We start from the raw sequence: 16,234 nt of genomic DNA on the forward strand, positions 1-16,234 counted from the left end.
GATCTGCCTGCCTTGGCCTCCCAAAGTGCTGGGATTCCAGGCGTGAGCCACCACACCCAGGCTGTTTAGCACTTCTTATGTGCCTGTGGCTCTACACATACATTCTCTAACCTTTGCAGCAACTCCAGGAGGTGAGCTCTGTCATTTTACAGATGAGCCTGAGAGAGACGAAGCAACTTGCCTGAGATCATATGGCAAATACATGGGACTGTAAATATTTGAGCCCATGTGTTTTATTTTCCAAAAATTATACTGAAATTGCTAATAGGAATTGAGATTATGGCCGTTTGCCACTGGTCACCCTTCTTTTCTTGCTAAAGCTCACATTGGAATGTGTTACTTAGCAGCTAGTGGAAGCAAGATAGAGTAGGAATTGCTTTTTAAACAATTACTCATATGGGAACCATGCTATGGAGCTTATAAAAAATTTCACAACTATAATGTTATTTGTCCTCAAAAAAACCCTCAAGAGGTAAGGATAATTTTTTAAAGACTAGAGAATAAAGACTCAGAAAATTTCAGTAACTTGACCAAAAACAGAGCTGTGATTTGAACTCAAGGCTGTCTGATGCTAACGCATGTGTTCTTTGCAGCACTACAGTTTGGAAATACCAAATTTTTTAAATTTGTTAATGCCTGTCTTGTAGTCACATGCATAAACATTTTAATAAATATTTTCTGAACATGTGAAAATCCGATTCAAGAGATATATTTTTCATGTACCTATTCGATTGTTTGCTATTTGTACTATTTTTCTATGTACATAATTAATTTTTTGTTCACTAGGTACATTTGTCTTTTTTTTTTTTTTTTGAGACAGAGTTTTGCTCTGTTGCCCCAGGCTAGAGTGCAGTGAACAACCTCAGCTCACTGCAACCTCTGCTTCCCGGGTTCAAGCATTCTTTATTCTTGTGCCCAAGTAGCTGGGATATTAGGCATGTGCTACCATGCCTGGCTAATTTTTGTATTTTTAGTAGAGATGGGTTTTCACCATGTTGGCCAGACTGGTCTCAAACTCCTGGCCTCAAGTGATCCACCCACTTTGGCCTCCTAGAGTGCTGGGATTATAGGCATGAACCACTTTGCCCGGCCCCATTTGTTTTATTTATTTATTTATTTATTTTTGAGATGGAGTCTCTCTCAGTCACCCAGGCTGGAGTGCAGTAGCGTGATCTTGGCTTACTGCAAGCTCTGCCTCCTGGGTTCACGCCATTCTCCTGCCTCAGCCTCCCGAGTAGCTGGGACTACAGGCACCCGCCACCAAGCTCAGCTAATTTTTTTTTGTATTTTTAGTAGAGATGGGGTTTCACTGTGTTAGCCAGGATGGTCTCAATCTCCTGACCTCGTGATCTGCCCATCTCAGCCTCCCATAGTGTTAGGATTACAGGCATGAGCCGCCGTGCCCAGCCTCATTTGTTTTATTTCAAAAGAGTCATATTCCAATCACCCACCATACTTGTATTTAATCAAGGTATCTGGCATTGCCATGTTGCTTGGTGCATTTAAGTTGATGAATGCTATAACTGCTTTATTAAATTACGCCTTCATAATGAATTAGTGTTCCCCTTTTATACTATTAATTTTTATTAACTCCTTTTAGTCTTAACTTTCACTTTATTTGATTTACTATTGCCACTCTTGCTTGCCTTTTGTGATTTTAGTATCTTTCTTATCCTTTTGCTCATCCTTAAAAAGTAGTTTTTAAGTGTGCATCTTATGATAACACATCTGATTTAAAAAATCCAATCTGACAGTCTCTGTCTTTTAATAGCACAGCTCAGTCTCTTCACATTCAGCATCATGCTTTTTCAGAATGAGCCTTCTTCCAGGGAGCTACCACAAGGACCTGCTACCACCAGTGGTCACGTTCTGATTAACAGACAGGTGGTACCTGTCAGAGTCATTACTGCCTCATCCACAGGGAGAGCAGTAGCAGGCCTCTGTTCTCTATTCATTTCATGGGTAGGTTATGAGCGTCTACCATGCATCAGGCACTGTGGCAGGCTTGGCTATTAGGACATTTTAATGACCTTTAGGACATATTGTGCTTTGGGTCACTGGGCCCTTGTAACAAATCCTTCTGGAAGAACACCCAGGAAAGCCTTTGCTTCCCATGATGAACTAATTTCCCCTCTTCCATCAGACAGTGAGGACTACGTCACTGCCTTGATTGCCTCTATGCCTTGGCTACCAGGAAGCTCAGAGGTAAGCTTTGACAGCTTTTCTCATGTAAAAAAAAAAAAATATATATATATATATATATATATTTTTTTTTTTTTTTTTGTTTTTGAGACAAAGTCTTGGTCTGTCACCCAGGCTGGAGTGCAGTGGTGTAATACTCATTGCAACCTCTGCCTCCCAGGTTCAAACAATTCTCCTGCCTCAGTCTCCCAAGTGGCTGGGACTATAGGTACCCACCACCATACCTGGCTAATTTTTTAATTTTTGTAGAGATGGGGAGGCAGGCTGGTCTTGAACTCCTGACCTCAAGTGCTCTGCCTGCCTCGGCCTCCCAAAGTGCTGGGATTACAGGCATGAGCAACTGTGCCCTGCCTCTCAGGTAATATTTTTTTGTTTGTTTTTTGATGTAATTTTCTCCTGTAGTTTCCTTCTCTCCTCCTTTGTAATTTGGTGTTCACGGGATTTTGGTCTCACTGCATCTATGCTTGAGGTCACCCAGAATCGTTTCTGGAAGTAAAGGCAAATCAAGAAACGACCTAGCAAATGACTTAGGAGCACCGTAGGCCATCAGCAACAGGGCACGGACTCACACTCCCAGGGCATCTCCAGGGGAAGGGCATGAGTCCAGGTGCTGAGCAGGGCCACCCTGCAAAAGGCTGGTCATGTGAAAGATCAAGTATCTGGCCTTCTCACTGAGAAACAGGCATAACAGTACATAAAAGTCTTAGAAAGAGTGAAAAAATAGGAAAGAACATTAGCAGGGAAAAGAGAATCCCAAAGCAAAGTCGTTAATAATGTTCACCAATCTCCCCCAGAAGCAATGTGAAAAGCTAAGAATCTCCACGTGATGATGAATTCCGTGCATATCAGTTCTCCTAGCACATGCAGAGAGCACACCAGCTAACGCTCTCCTTCCCACCCCTTAGTCTGCAGGAGAAACACATTTACAGAAGTTTAGTTCTTAATTCTGTAAAGCTTGGGGTTCTGTTCTCAATAGTTCTAGGAGAGGGAGTGAAGACGGTCCCTGCCAGAATGTCTGGATCGGCTGTTCTCAAACAGTGCGGCATCTGGAGACCACGACTTTCTCTGCAGATGCTGAGAGGCGTCAATTTGCACCATTTTAGCACGTGAGCCTAGAGAAGAACCTTCCCAGAGGATGCACAGCCCCGGCGTCAGTGACGCAAGACTACAAACGCAGAGCGTGCTGTTCTCTCGCTTTCCTTCCATATATTGAGGAAAGTCTCCAGGACCTCACTCGGGTGGTGGAACACCTTGGCTTGGTCCAGACTGTGAACACTGCGCTCACCAGCCCCAGGGTCAGAGAACAGCTGTTCCAGGTGAGAAGGGAACATTCTAGACAGTTTTCCCACTGTCCCCAGGACCCCTAACATTGAGCTCAGGGATTTGCACATCTTGGTGTCGTAGGAGTCCTGTGGACATTGGTCCAGCTCTCTTATCTCCCCTGCTTTCCATGTGGAAGAAGACGAGTGGAGAATTCCTTTGGAGAAAATTCAAAGAAGCATGCCACATGCATGGTCCCCAGTTAGGCCCATTCCAGAATGGGAAGAGCAGTTCGTTGGGTGGGGGTGGGGTTGGCTAGAATCAAATCATGCAGAGGTGCCTGGGCCTGGGGGAGATCCAGGGAGGCTGGGCCTTGGACAAAAACACAGCAGCGGGTCTGACAGAGCCTGAAGGAGATGGAAAGAACAAATGCCGGCCCAAGAGGACACCCACGGCTTCTGGAGACGGTGTCCTGTGGCCTTGACCCTGGGGAGAGTACCTGCCTGAGGACGCCATCCAGGGGTTACACACAGCCAAGGCTGCTCCAGTGCAACAAAGACGGGGTTAGTTTTTTAGTGGCCTCTGTTGAGAGGTGAATTGCCTCCGTTTATGAACAAATTTCCAGACTACGACGACGCTGCCTTGTGCAGTGGGGAGGCCCCTGGGCTATGTGTGTGTGTCTGTGCGTTGGGAGGTCTGGGACCAGCAAGCCTGCTCCACCCTAGGGGTCCTCACCGGGGACCCCTGTGAAGCTGTGGGCAGAGGAACAAACACGAGCAGCTCTTCCTAAGGCGTTAACTGTCCTGGGGAACAGGACCTGGCCCCTCTGCAAGGCAATCAGCCCTCAGATTTTCTGGGCTCATATTCAGATGCCCCAAGAGTCAGCAAACTCAGGGTAGGAGATGGGATCGGCCTTCAGCTGGGGGCAGCCAAAGAGCCTGACTTCGAGTTAATCCAATCTCCGTGCAGCCTCAAGTAACAGCCTTGGATGCTAAGGATTATTTGGTGTAATCACAGTAACAGTAATAGCAGTGAAGGCCAGGCCATCCCAGATAAGGAGGTGGGCACTTGGCTCACACAGGCTCACCAAATGCAACAGCCCTTGAGGGTTGTCAGGCTCAGCGCCACAGGAGGAGGAAGAGGGTTAGGAGTGGCTTCTTGGAGCTGGGCCTGATCACCGTGGGTGGCCCTTGTCTCCCCTGCTCCCACACACTGAGGTCTCTCTGGGGCCGGGGGCAGGGAGGCGGGGTGGGGAGGGTGTTGCCCAGGTCTGGTCCGGTCCTGGTAGGGAAAAAGCAGTGGTGGCAGAGGCAGCCCCTGGGTGGGGCATCAGGCAGAGGCAGGTGGGCCGCAGGGTCCCCGGGGCCTCTCCTCCTGCTTCGTGGTCAAGAAGCTGTGGGAAGCGTGCTCAGCCTCACAGCCATCGTTAGTACCCCGTGGCCAGGGAGGGGTCAGTACCTACCCGCTGGTCCAAGCCATTCTTTCCATGTCCTGGGAGAGGGTCAGATTTGGAATAGGGGAATCCTGAAACAGACACAGCACAGCTTTGTCACGCGCGCAGACTAGGTGCAGCAGCGAGGGGGGTGCAGCCCTGGGGGGCTTCCCACCGAGGTGGACAAGGCTGGGCAAGTAACACAGGGGAGGCCCCCTGAGGACCACGCCCGGCCTCAGTGGTGACCTTCTGTTCCCAGGGCACTGACTGAGGAGGAAGCCACGGAGGGGTAATGTCCTGAGCCTGCCCATGACACCGGAAACGCCACAGAACCTCAGCCCAGCTGGCCCCTGTGTTCAGGAACAGGCTCTGGCCTGGGCACCACCTGGCACCTGGGCCAAGCCCCTTACTTGACAGACAGGGGAGTTGGGCAGAATCAGGAAGGGACACAGTCTCTGGAACCCTGGAGGAACAGCAGAGCTGTGCCATCCTGTGGCAAATGGAGGCCCACCAGAGGTGGCAAATGGAGGCCCACCACCAAGCACATGGGGCCTGGAGGCAATTTTATTTTAATAAACTTCTTGGCTGGGCATATTGGCTCACACCTGTAATCCTAGAGCTTTGGGAGGCCAAGGAGGGAAAATCATTTGAGGCCAGGAGTTCAAGACCATCCTGGGCAACATAGCAAGACCACCCCTGCACAAAGCAATGAGACGGCTGCAGTGGTGCACGCCTGTGGTCCTAGCTATTTGGGAGGCTAAGGTGGGAGGATCCCTTGAGCCCAGGAGCTTGAGGCTGCAGTGAGCTATGCTCACACCACTGCACTCCAGCCTGGGAGACAGAGTGACATCCTGTCTCTAAAGACAAATAAATAAATAAATAAAATCCTGAGTTGCTTGCAATTGGGGGGCTTCATATTAAAATCCAAATTTCGTGAAATAGTAGAGGGCTAGTCTGAGACAACAAATTCTGGATTCCCTGTGCAGCAAGGCTTGCTGGGGCTGCCAGGAGGGGGCAGCCTTTCCCAGCCCCCCACCGAGCTCCCTCCATCGCTCGTGTCCCTGGCTGGCCCTGGGTGGGCCTGGGAGCTTGCTGGAAGTTTGAGACCTCCAAAGTAACCTCTTCAACGTCATGTGATGGGAGAGCAGGGAGGAAGTGAACGCCTGCCTGGCTCAGAGGTGGTGTGGTTGCATTCTGGAAAGGAAGGGGCAGAGTGTGGACCCTGGAGAGGCAGGGCCCTCCACACGCAGGGAAGCATCCTTAAAAGACCTGTCCTGGGTCCCTAAACTGTCTGTCTTTCCACTAGCCTGTGGGGTCTTACAGAGCACAGCCCACACCTGCCTCATCTGGCGGTGTCACCCCAGTACCGGGCCCCAGTGGCGCAGGCCAGCCATGTACAGGGCCAGATGCCCACAGTCACTCCTGGGAGCTGCCAGGCCGCCCATGAGGCCTCCGAGGGGAAGGCGGCTCACATCCTTCAGTGCTCACAAGGCTGCACGTCTTTCGCAAGGACCGTGCCTCCAGGGGCAAGGCAGGTTCTGTGCACAGAACCGCCCACCCGCCCACTCCAGGGACCTCATTTCTGAGCAAAGGATGCTTCTCCCAGGGGTTTCATTTGGGGGTTCCTCACGGACTCAATGAGGACAGGGAAGAAATTCCATGAAGGTCATATGGGGACACAGAGAAGCCTATGGGAGGAGCCTCAGCTGGGGACTTGTTTGCAACAGGGTGGCCAGTGGAAAGGTTCCACATGTGGGTCAGGAAGGCCTTTTAAACATCAAGATCAAGGTCCTCAAACTTATCTTAGCAGAGGAACTCCCTCGACATGCGAGCTTTTATGTGAACGCTGATATGCAAAACAGGCAAATGAGGAGCCAGGAAGACAGACGTGGGGAGAGGGGTGGGGGCCAGACCTTTGGGGCTATTCCTCCCCCTCCCAGCCCCTCTGAGGCACCCCCAGGTAAAAGGCCAGCTCTTCTCATGTACAGAAGGGGAGTCAGGGCCCAGAGACGTGCAGGAACCTGCCTGAGGTCACCCAGCCAGGTAGCGGCAGCACTGGGACGCCGGACGAGGCCGCCTGCCTTGCAGTCCTGGGGTTCCTCCAGGAGACACCTGCCTCCTCCTTTATGCCCAGAGCCCGGCATGCTCTGGGATCCCGAGGGCACCTCCAGCTCAGCGGGAGGTCCTTATCAGCAAAGGTGCCACAGGGGTGGTTCTCAAATTGGCATCCCCAGCTAACAGCCCCAACCTTGCCAGGGAACTTGTCAAAAGTGCAAATTATTGGGCCCCACCCCAGACCTCCTGTGTCAGAATTCTGGGGCTGGGGTCCAGGGATCTGTGTTTTTACAAGGCTTCCAGACCATTCTGATGCACACTGGCCTACCGCCTCGAGAACAGAGAAAACCCTCGGTGGTGTCCTGCACCCCTCTTAAGCCTGAGGGCCTCCACCTGCCTGCCCCTGGAGTCACCTGGACAGCGTGTGAGGTTCCCAGTGCCCAGGCTGCTGCCAACGGGTCTTGACTTTTAACCGCTTCACACGCAGGTGGAAACCTTTCGTCCACGAAGCCTGTGTTATCCTCCCCACTTTGACTACAACTGTCTCAGGGAGGTCTTTTATTTCCTTTGAGCACCCGTATCAGATGGTTCTAGAAGTTTTGCTTCAACCATCCAATGTGATGTAAGAATATGATTCTTTCCAAGAAGAGGGCTGTCTATCACGCTTTGTCCCCGGTTTTACCTATTCCAATGTTCTTCTTTCCTTTCTGAAGTTCCAAGCCTTCTATTATCATTTCCTTTCTGTTTGGAGAAGATTCCTCAGGGGTAGGTCTGTAGGATATTTCACTGAACACAGGATTCATGCGGACACCACATGTTTCACGTGCTGTTTCAGCACGTGAAAGATGTCAGGGCACTTCCTGCTGGCCTCTGTGGTTTCTGATGAGAAATCTCGAATTGGTGTTTCCCCTCTGTTTCTTCTCTCTGGTTGCTTTCAACATTTTTTTATCCTTAATTTTCAGAAATTTAATTATGATATGTCTTGGTGCAGATTTTTGGGGTTTATCCTTTCTTTGGGACTCACTTGGTTTCTGGAACTTGTAGGTTTTTTTTTTTTTTTTTTTTGAGACGGAGTCTCGCTGTGTCGCCCAGGCTGGAGTGCAGTGGCACAATCTCGGCTCACTGCAAGCTCCGCCTCCCGGGTTTACGCCATTCTCCTGCCTCAGCCTCCGAGTAGCTGGGACTACAGGCGCCCGCCACCTCGCCCGGCTAGTTTTTTGTATTTTTAGTAGAGACGGGGTTTCACCGTGTTCGCCAGGATGGTCTCGATCTCCTGACCTCGTGATCCGCCCGTCTCGGCCTCCCAAAGTGCTGGGATTACAGGCGTGACCCACCGCGCCCGGCCTAGAACTTGTAGGTTTATGTCTCTTTCTTTTGCCAAAATTGTTACGTTTTCAGCCATTATTTTTTATATATTTATTTTTTTTGAGACGGAGTCTTGCTCTGTCGCCCAGGCTGGAGTACAGTGGCGCGATCTCAGCTCACTGCAACCTCCATCTCCCAGGTTCAGGCGATTCTCCTGCCTCAGCCTCCTGAGTAGCTGGGACTACAGGTGCCCGCCACCATGTCCAGCTAATTTTTGTGTTTTTAGTAGAGACGGGGTTTCACCATGTTGACCAGGATGGTCTTGATCTCCTGACCTCGTGATCCGCCCGCCTTGGCCTCCCAAAGTGCTGGGATTACAGGCTTGAGCCACCACGCCTGGCCTTCTGCTGTCTTTTTTCATTCAAATCATTGATCTTTGGGGTTCTTGGTGTGATGGGTAATTTTTCTACAGTATCCTGGGCATTTTGGATATTATGTTAGGAGACTGATCTTGTTAAGTGTTAAATCCTCTATTTGAGCAGGCTGTCACCCTGTTTAGGTTTCGTGTGTACGGCCTGGTCTTTTGGAGGCTCTGGTTCCAACGACAATTTGCTTTTCAGAATGCTTGCTGAAGTGCTATTCTGGTCTGCTAGATTCAGCTGGAGCTGCCGGTCCGCCCACTTGGTCCCTGCTGGTGCTGCCCGTGGGGATAAAATGCCCTTCTTGGGGTGTCCTGTGTCACCGGGTGGGGGTGGGAGATGCCTGCCATGGGTAGAGACCGTGTCCCTGGGTTCATTCTCAGGACTGCGGGGTGCCTGCTGGCCACCTGCCCATCTACTAGTGTGGCTGCGGGAGGAAAGCACCTGCATCGCCACCTTCTGCCACTGCATGGGAGGCTGGGAGGCTGCGGGCCTGGGCCACCTCCTGCCGCTGGGTGGCGGTGGGAGTGGGCATGCAGGGCTGCTGTTCCCCGAGGTCCTGAGGCTGCCTCGCCAGGCCACTTTGCTGTTCCCACCTTTAGAGTTCTCCTATGACCAACCATTTGCCGTATCATTTCCAGGTCTCTTTAGTTGTAGGTAGCAGAGAAGAACAGGGAGAAACGAGATGACGCTATCTCACCCCCTGGGCTGCTGTCTGGGCTCCTGAAGTTGGCCTCTCTTGGGGAGGACGAGCAATCCACACATTTTAAAGGTCCAGGGATCCTTTGCACAGCCAGCGCTGAGAATCACTTGTTTATTTATTTAATAGTTTGAGACGGAGTTTTGTTCTTGTTCCCCAGGCTGGAGTGCAATGGCGTGGTCTTGGCTCACTGCAACCTCCTGGGTTCAAGCGATTCTCCTGCCTCAGCCTCCTGAGTAGCTGGGATTAGAGGCGTGTGCCATCAGGCCCGGCTAATTTTGTATTTTTAGTAGAGACAAGGTTTCTCCATGTCGGTCAGGCTGATCTCGAACTCCTGACCTCAGGTGATCTGCCTGCCTTAGCCTCCCAAAATGCTGGGATTACAGGCGTGAGCCACTGCACCCAGCCAAGAATCACTGGTTTAAAAAGTCCCTTTATGTATTCAGAGATTTCACTTGACTCTCACCAGCCTACACACTAAACATGAACCCATTTTACAGATGAGAAAGTTGACACCTAATGATATCAAGTGACCTGCTCAAGGTCAGTTACTGACTAGAGAGGCTGAGATGAGGAGGGCTCCCAGCTTCAGGAACCAGTAACCCCATCTTCTCCCAAGCCAGTGTGCCCTGGTGTGGGTTTGCAGACATGTGGGTCTAATGCGTGTCAGATGGAGGCAGACAGCTTTCAAGAGGCGGGGTGTGTGTATTACAGAGAGACACCCACACGGAGAAGGCAGGTAGGGGGCCAGGCGCGTGGTGGCAACTGGGTAGTCCTGATGCCAGTTACATGAGGCCCTGCAGGCACTGGATGCCCACCCGCTCCATGCCCAAGCTCAGCCTAACCAGGCTCCCCGCTGCCTCCCCTCTGTGAAGCCTGCCATGGCCACCTTGCCCTCAGCATCCACCAGGCCTGCTCCTAGGGCCCTGAGCCTCTTCTCCACGGGTCTGTCCTCTTCCAGGCTGGCTCATCAGAAGTCAAAGTCACCGCTGGACATTCAAGGCCGGGCATCTTGTGGGCAGAGGACTGTGGCTCACACGGCGTCTGGGTCTGCTTTGCGGACACCTGACCTGTGAGCCACTTGCTTGGGCAGCTCCCATGTGCACGGGCAGGAGGCTTGGAGGCTGTGGCACTGCACAGGTTCGGGTCCCCTCTATGAGTCTTGGTGTCTCCATCTGAGGAAGGCGGGCACCCTTCATCCCTGAGCAGTGGTGAACAAGAGGCCCCTTGGCTGGTCTGACTGTGGACTTCAGAAGCAAGTGAGACGGGCCCAAGATGACCACAGAGGGCTTGCCATGGCCTGGCTTGTGAACTTGGAGGTGCTGAGCCTCAACATCCCTCGGGGTCAGCCCACAGGATCCCCGTGTGCTCACGTGCAAGCTCCTCAACCCCCACATGCTCCCTGGCAGGACTGGATCATCCCTGTTCTTACAGATGAGGGAACTTCAAACTCAGAGAGGTTTCTCTTGTACCCAAGGTCACACAGCAAGGGACGGGCTGGGATTGAATCGTGGGTGGACCAGCGCCCTCAGGCAGCGCCCAAGGTCACACAGCAAGGGACGGGCTGGGATTGAATCGTGGGTGGACCAGCGCCCTCAGGCAGCGCCCAAGGTCACACAGCAAGGGACGGGCTGGGATTGAACCGTGGGTGGACCAGCGCCCTCAGGCAGCGCTCTCTGAGGCCCCCTCATGTGCTCTTCTGGCCGGTTCTGTGGCTTTGTATTCAGGGTGGCCACCTTCATGTCCCCCACCCCACAGAACCAACGCTGGGTCCCAGGAAGGGCGGCTGCTGCTCGGGGAGCTGTCCCCGGAGCCTTTGGGAAGACGCGGCCAACCACAGGCACGGATGGTGAGGCCGCTGCCTGGGAACGGGAGGCACGGGACTCACACTGCTCCCAGGCACTAAGGGTCCACGGGGAGAAAAGCACACAGGTGACAGATCCGTGCTCCAGGGCCCTGAGCCTGTTCTCTGCGGGTCCGCCCTCTTCCAGGCTGGCTCATCAGAGGTCAAAGTCACTGCTGGACATTCAAGGCTGGGCATCTTGTGAGCAGAGGACTGTGACTTACACAGCGTCTGGGTCTGCTTTGTGGACACCTGACCCATGAGCCCCTCGCTTGGGCAGCTCCCATCCGCTCCCAGGTGCCTGGGCAGGAGGTCTGGAGGCTGTGGCGCTGCACAGGTTCGGGTCCCCTCTCTGAGCCTTGGTGTCTCCATCTGAGGAAGGCAGGCACCCCTCATCCCTGAGCGGTGGTGAAGGAGAGGCCTGTCCAGCTGGACTGGTGAGGGAGGCAGAGCTTCTGGTGTGGGATGGGGCTCTCCAGAGCCCAGGCACCATTGGAGGAGGACAGAGGAGGCCCTGTGGCTGTGGCTGTGAGATAACATAAGCTCCCAAAGGGACACAGGGTGCCACCCAGGCCTGTGCTGCTACCCGCAGAACTGGGAGGCCACACCTGTCCAGTCCCTAGGCATGGGTAAGCCTGCTGGGCACGGGGAGGCACGGGGATTCCAGCTGAAAGCTAGTCTCCAGCCAACCCGACGGCAGCGGCTGCTCCCTGGGGCTCCAGAACCCAGCATGCTCTGCCTGGGGCCACTGTCCTCAGGGTGGTGTATACCTCCAGCTATAGCATCTTTTCCTGGGCTGGGGTCCTCTCCCTGACCTCTGGACCTCCCTCTGCTCTCTCTGGGGGTCAGAGAGCACTCTGCCCACCCAGCGGGAGGCCAGGCCTTCCAGATAGGCCATCACTGTGGCCCAGCTGGCCACTCCTCCCTAATAGCCTCTGTACCAAGGGCCCTCCGGCCACCAGCTGGATGCCAAGGTGGCCACGCCTGAGCCCCAGCTCTCCCTGGGCTGTCCCTCCACGCCCTTTCCCTAGGATCGGCCCTGTTGGCCACCCCCTTCCCTGCTTCCCTGGCCCACTCCTTCTCCTGGCTTTCTCCCTCCTGGGCACTCCTCCCCACTTCCTCCGTGGAGTCTCCTGCCCGGCGATGGTACCTTCCCACCTGCCCGCTTGTCAGCACACACATGTGCTTGTTCTCTTTCTCTCTTTCTCTTCTTCTCTGTCTCCTCCCAGCATTTTGCTGAGATGGGGAGATGGGAGGATGCAGACAAGGAGTAGGCCGGGGGCCAGGCAGGAGATCACACCTTATTTGGGTCTCAGACCCTTTTTAGAAAGGAACACACACTCAGGACACAGCCACGCGCTCACAGTCACAGTGGCTGGGGCTACCAGCTCCCGTGGTTCCAGTCCTATCTGGGAGGCAGGGACCCTCAGTCTCTGCCTCCAGCCTGGACCTCTCCTCTGAGCTCCATCTGCCCGCTGGCAACCTCCCTGGACGTCTCAGGTTCTCCCAGCCAACGTGAAGACATGCATCTGTTCCCATCCCATCTCTGAGTAAAGGTGGCCTCTGCCGGCCTGTGCCAGAGCCAACCCAGTGTCTTCTTTGATTCCGTCACTCCCGCACCCAGTGGTTCCTGAGCTGCCCCCATGCGGGCCCTGCCAGTGAGATCCTTTCAGGGCCCCAGATGCTTTTGTGGGTGCCACAATTCCTCTTGCCCTGGCTGAGCAGCCTGTAGTCCACTGTGTGTGCAGCTGCCTTCTGATGTTTTAAACACAGAAAATGCAACATCTCCTCTCACACTCGTGTCGTGCCAGCGTCCCCCTCCCTGGCACTGCACTCCAGACTTTTCCTGACTGGACCTCAGCCTGCTTCCACCAGCTTCTGGCGAGTCCCACCCCCGCCACCCTTACTGTCTCGGTTTCCCAAGGATGCCCTGCTCCTGCCTCCAGACCTGCCTATAGGCTGTCTGTGCTGCTTAAACCCTGAGTCAGGCCAGGCCTGGTCCTCTCAAGGGCGCACAAATTGCTCTGTGACCCGATGCATGGCCCTCACTGTTCTTCTAGCCCACGGCCCGGCCTCCATCCTGGGGGAGATGGAATGCGCTCCCCCATACATCGGCCCTATTCAAGGCTACACCCGCTTCAAGCCGTGCCAGGCACCATCTCTCTGCCCTGACTACTTATTGCATTTGAAAGCGCACCCTTCCCCCAGCCCTCTCTAGCCCTCTTAGAACAGGGCATTGATTAACTCACTTTCAGCTTGTTTCTGTCTGTCTCGCAGCCCCCAGTAGAATGTCAGCTCCACAGACAGGGAACTTTGTCTGTTTTGGCCTCTGCTCTGTCCCCAGCACCCAGGACAGCACCAGAACACACCAAGCACTCATGAAATACAGAGAGATGCCCCTTGGCTCACCACGGGCTCATCACATCCCATAAACCCAGTAAGATGAAAAGACCATAAGTCGAAAACGCATTGAATGCACCTAGCCTAGCAAACATCATGGCTTAGCCCAGCCTGCCTTAAACATGCTCAGAAACCTGCATTAGCCTTCGGCCAAGTCATCTAGCGCACACACAGCCTGGCGCAGCATAGAGGGCTGGCAGTCTCGTGTCATCCGCTTAATGCTGCACTGAGAGTGAGAAACAGAGTGGGTGTGTGGGCACTGGAGGGTGTGTGGGTACTGGAGGGTGTGTGGGCACTGGAGGGTGTGTGGGCACTGGAGGGTGTGTGGGTACTGGAGGGTGTGTGGGCACTGGAGGGTGTGTGGGCACTGGAGGGTGTGTGGGCACTGGAGGGTGTGTGGGTACTGGAGGGTGTGTGGGCACTGGAGAGTGTGTGGGCACTGGAGGGTGTGTGGGCACTGGAGGGTGTGTGGGTACTGGAGGGTGTGTGGGTACTGGAGGGTGTGGGCACTGGAGAGGTGGTGCACTGGAGAGTGTGTGGGCACTGGAGGGTGTGTGGGCACTGGAGGGTGTGTGGGTACTGGAGGGTGTGTGGGTACTGGAGGGTGTGTGGGCACTGGAGGGTGTGTGTGTAGTGGAGGGTGTGTGGGTACTGGAGGGTGTGTGGGCACTGGAGGGTGTGTGTGGCACTGGAGGGTGTGTGCGTACTGGAGGGTGTGTGGGCACTGGAGGGTGTGTGTGTAGTGGAGGGTGTGTGGGTACTGGAGGGTGTGTGTGTAGTGGAGGGTGTGTGGGTACTGGAGGGTGTGTGGGTACTGGAGGGTGTGTGGGTACTGGAGGGTGTGTGGGTACTGGAGGGTGTGTGCGCACTGGAGGGTGTGTGGGTACTGGAGGGTGTGTGCGTACTGGAGGGTGTGTGGGTACTGGAGGGTGTGTGTGCGTACTGGAGGGTGTGTGGGCACTGGAGGGTGTGTGGGCACTGGAGGGTGTGTGGGCACTGGAGGGTGTGTGGGCACTGGAGGGTGTGTGCGTACTGGAGGGTGTATGGGTACTGGAGGGTGTGTGTGCGTACTGGAGGGTGTGTGGGCACTGGAGGGTGTGTGGGCACTGGAGGGTGTGTGCGTACTGGAGGGTGTGTGGGCACTGGAGGGTGTGTGTGTAGTGGAGGGTGTGGGCACTGGAGGGTGTGTGCGTACTGGAGGGTGTGTGGGCACTGGAGGGTGTGTGGGTACTGGAGGGTGTATGGGCACTGGAGGGTGTGTGGGTACTGGAGGGTGTGTGTGTAGTGGAGGGTGTGGGCACTGGAGGGTGTGTGCGTACTGGAGGGTGTGTGGGCACTGGAGGGTGTGTGGGTACTGGAGGGTGTATGGGCACTGGAGGGTGTGTGGGTACTGGAGGTACATTTTCTACCCAATGTACATTGCTTTCACGCCAGCGGAAAGTCACACAGTCCCACATCAGAAGTTGGGGACTGCCTGCATCTGTTCACTGGCAGCTCCCACCCACTGTCTATGGGCCGCTATGCTCTTCTTCCAGTTTTTTTTTTTTTTTTTTTTTTTTTTGAGACGGAGTCTCGCTCTGTCGCCCAGGCTGGAGTGCAGTGGCCGGATCTCAGCTCACTGCAAGCTCCGCCTCCCGGGTTTACGCCATTCTCCTGCCTCAGCCTCCCGAGTAGCTGGGACTACAGGCATCCGCCACCTCGCCCGGCTAGTTTTTTGTATTTTTTAGTAGAGACGGGGTTTCACCGTGTTAGCCAGGATGGTCTTGATCTCCTGACCTCGTGATCCGCCCGCCTCGGCCTCCCAAAGTGCTGGGATTACAGGCTTTGGCCACCGCGCCCGGCCCGTTTTTTTTTTTTTTCAGATGGAGTCTCACTCTGTTGCCCAGGCTGGAGTGCAATGGCACAATCTTGGCTCACTGTAACCTCTGCCTCCTGGGTTCAAGCTGTTCTCCTGCCTCAGCCTCCCAAGTAGCTGGGATTACAGGCATCCTCATGATCCGCCCGCCTCGGCCTCCCAAAGTGCTGGGATTACAGGTGTGAGCCACTGTGCCTGACCCTCTTGTTCCAGTTCTGATGTCTGCGAATTCCACCCCTAGGGGGTCTCACGTCTCTAAGCCTGAGCCAGGTGCCCTGCCCTTCCCACCAGATACCCTCGCGAGATTGACAGTAGCACGTCAGGGAGCCTCTTCCTTCGACCACGGACTAAGGGACGTGAGAAGAGCTCTTCTGCCCCACCTTGTAGCTCCAGAGGAGTAAAAGGAGAAAGGAGGAAGGCCACTGATGCCCCAGCCCCCACCCACCGCCTTCCCTTCTGCTCCCAGGAACAGAAAAGCTGCAGCAGGGGCGCTGTCTCCTAACCCTCCCTCCCAACAGGCTCCGAGACCTGGCAGTGGGGAGACAAGCAGAGACAAACACAACCCACCAGACACAGGACTCTGCCAGGTCCCACAGTGAGAGGACACACAGAAGGTGACAGAAAAATGCCAAGCCACAGGTAGGTTGGGGGTGAAGCGCCCCCAAATGGGACCTTCCCTGTGTTGCCGCGGAGGTTAACTCAGAGCTCTCCTCACCCCCTCTCCAGCCTGGCCAGACCACCCTTGGCTCCCATCCTCCCACCT

General features: G+C 54.4%; 2 protein-coding genes across 2 annotated transcripts in view; both read right to left on the reverse strand.

Moving 5' to 3' along the window:
• The window catches only part of GRPEL1 (GrpE like 1, mitochondrial), a 972,139-nt gene that overhangs the window by 951,879 nt on the left and 4,026 nt on the right, over nt 1-16,234 (reverse strand). The gene's annotated exons all lie outside the window — the stretch shown is intronic.
• Nucleotides 1-16,234, reverse strand: part of ABLIM2 (actin binding LIM protein family member 2) — a 199,445-nt gene that overhangs the window by 25,456 nt on the left and 157,755 nt on the right. The window contains exon 17 of the mRNA XM_050792242.1: nt 4,925-4,986. Coding sequence (XP_050648199.1) covers nt 4,925-4,986 — 62 coding nt within the window. The remainder of the gene's footprint in view (nt 1-4,924; nt 4,987-16,234) is intronic.

The sequence above is a fragment of the Macaca thibetana genome, chromosome 5 (assembly GCF_024542745.1).
Source record: "Macaca thibetana thibetana isolate TM-01 chromosome 5, ASM2454274v1, whole genome shotgun sequence".
NCBI classification, from domain to species: Eukaryota; Metazoa; Chordata; class Mammalia; order Primates; family Cercopithecidae; genus Macaca; species Macaca thibetana.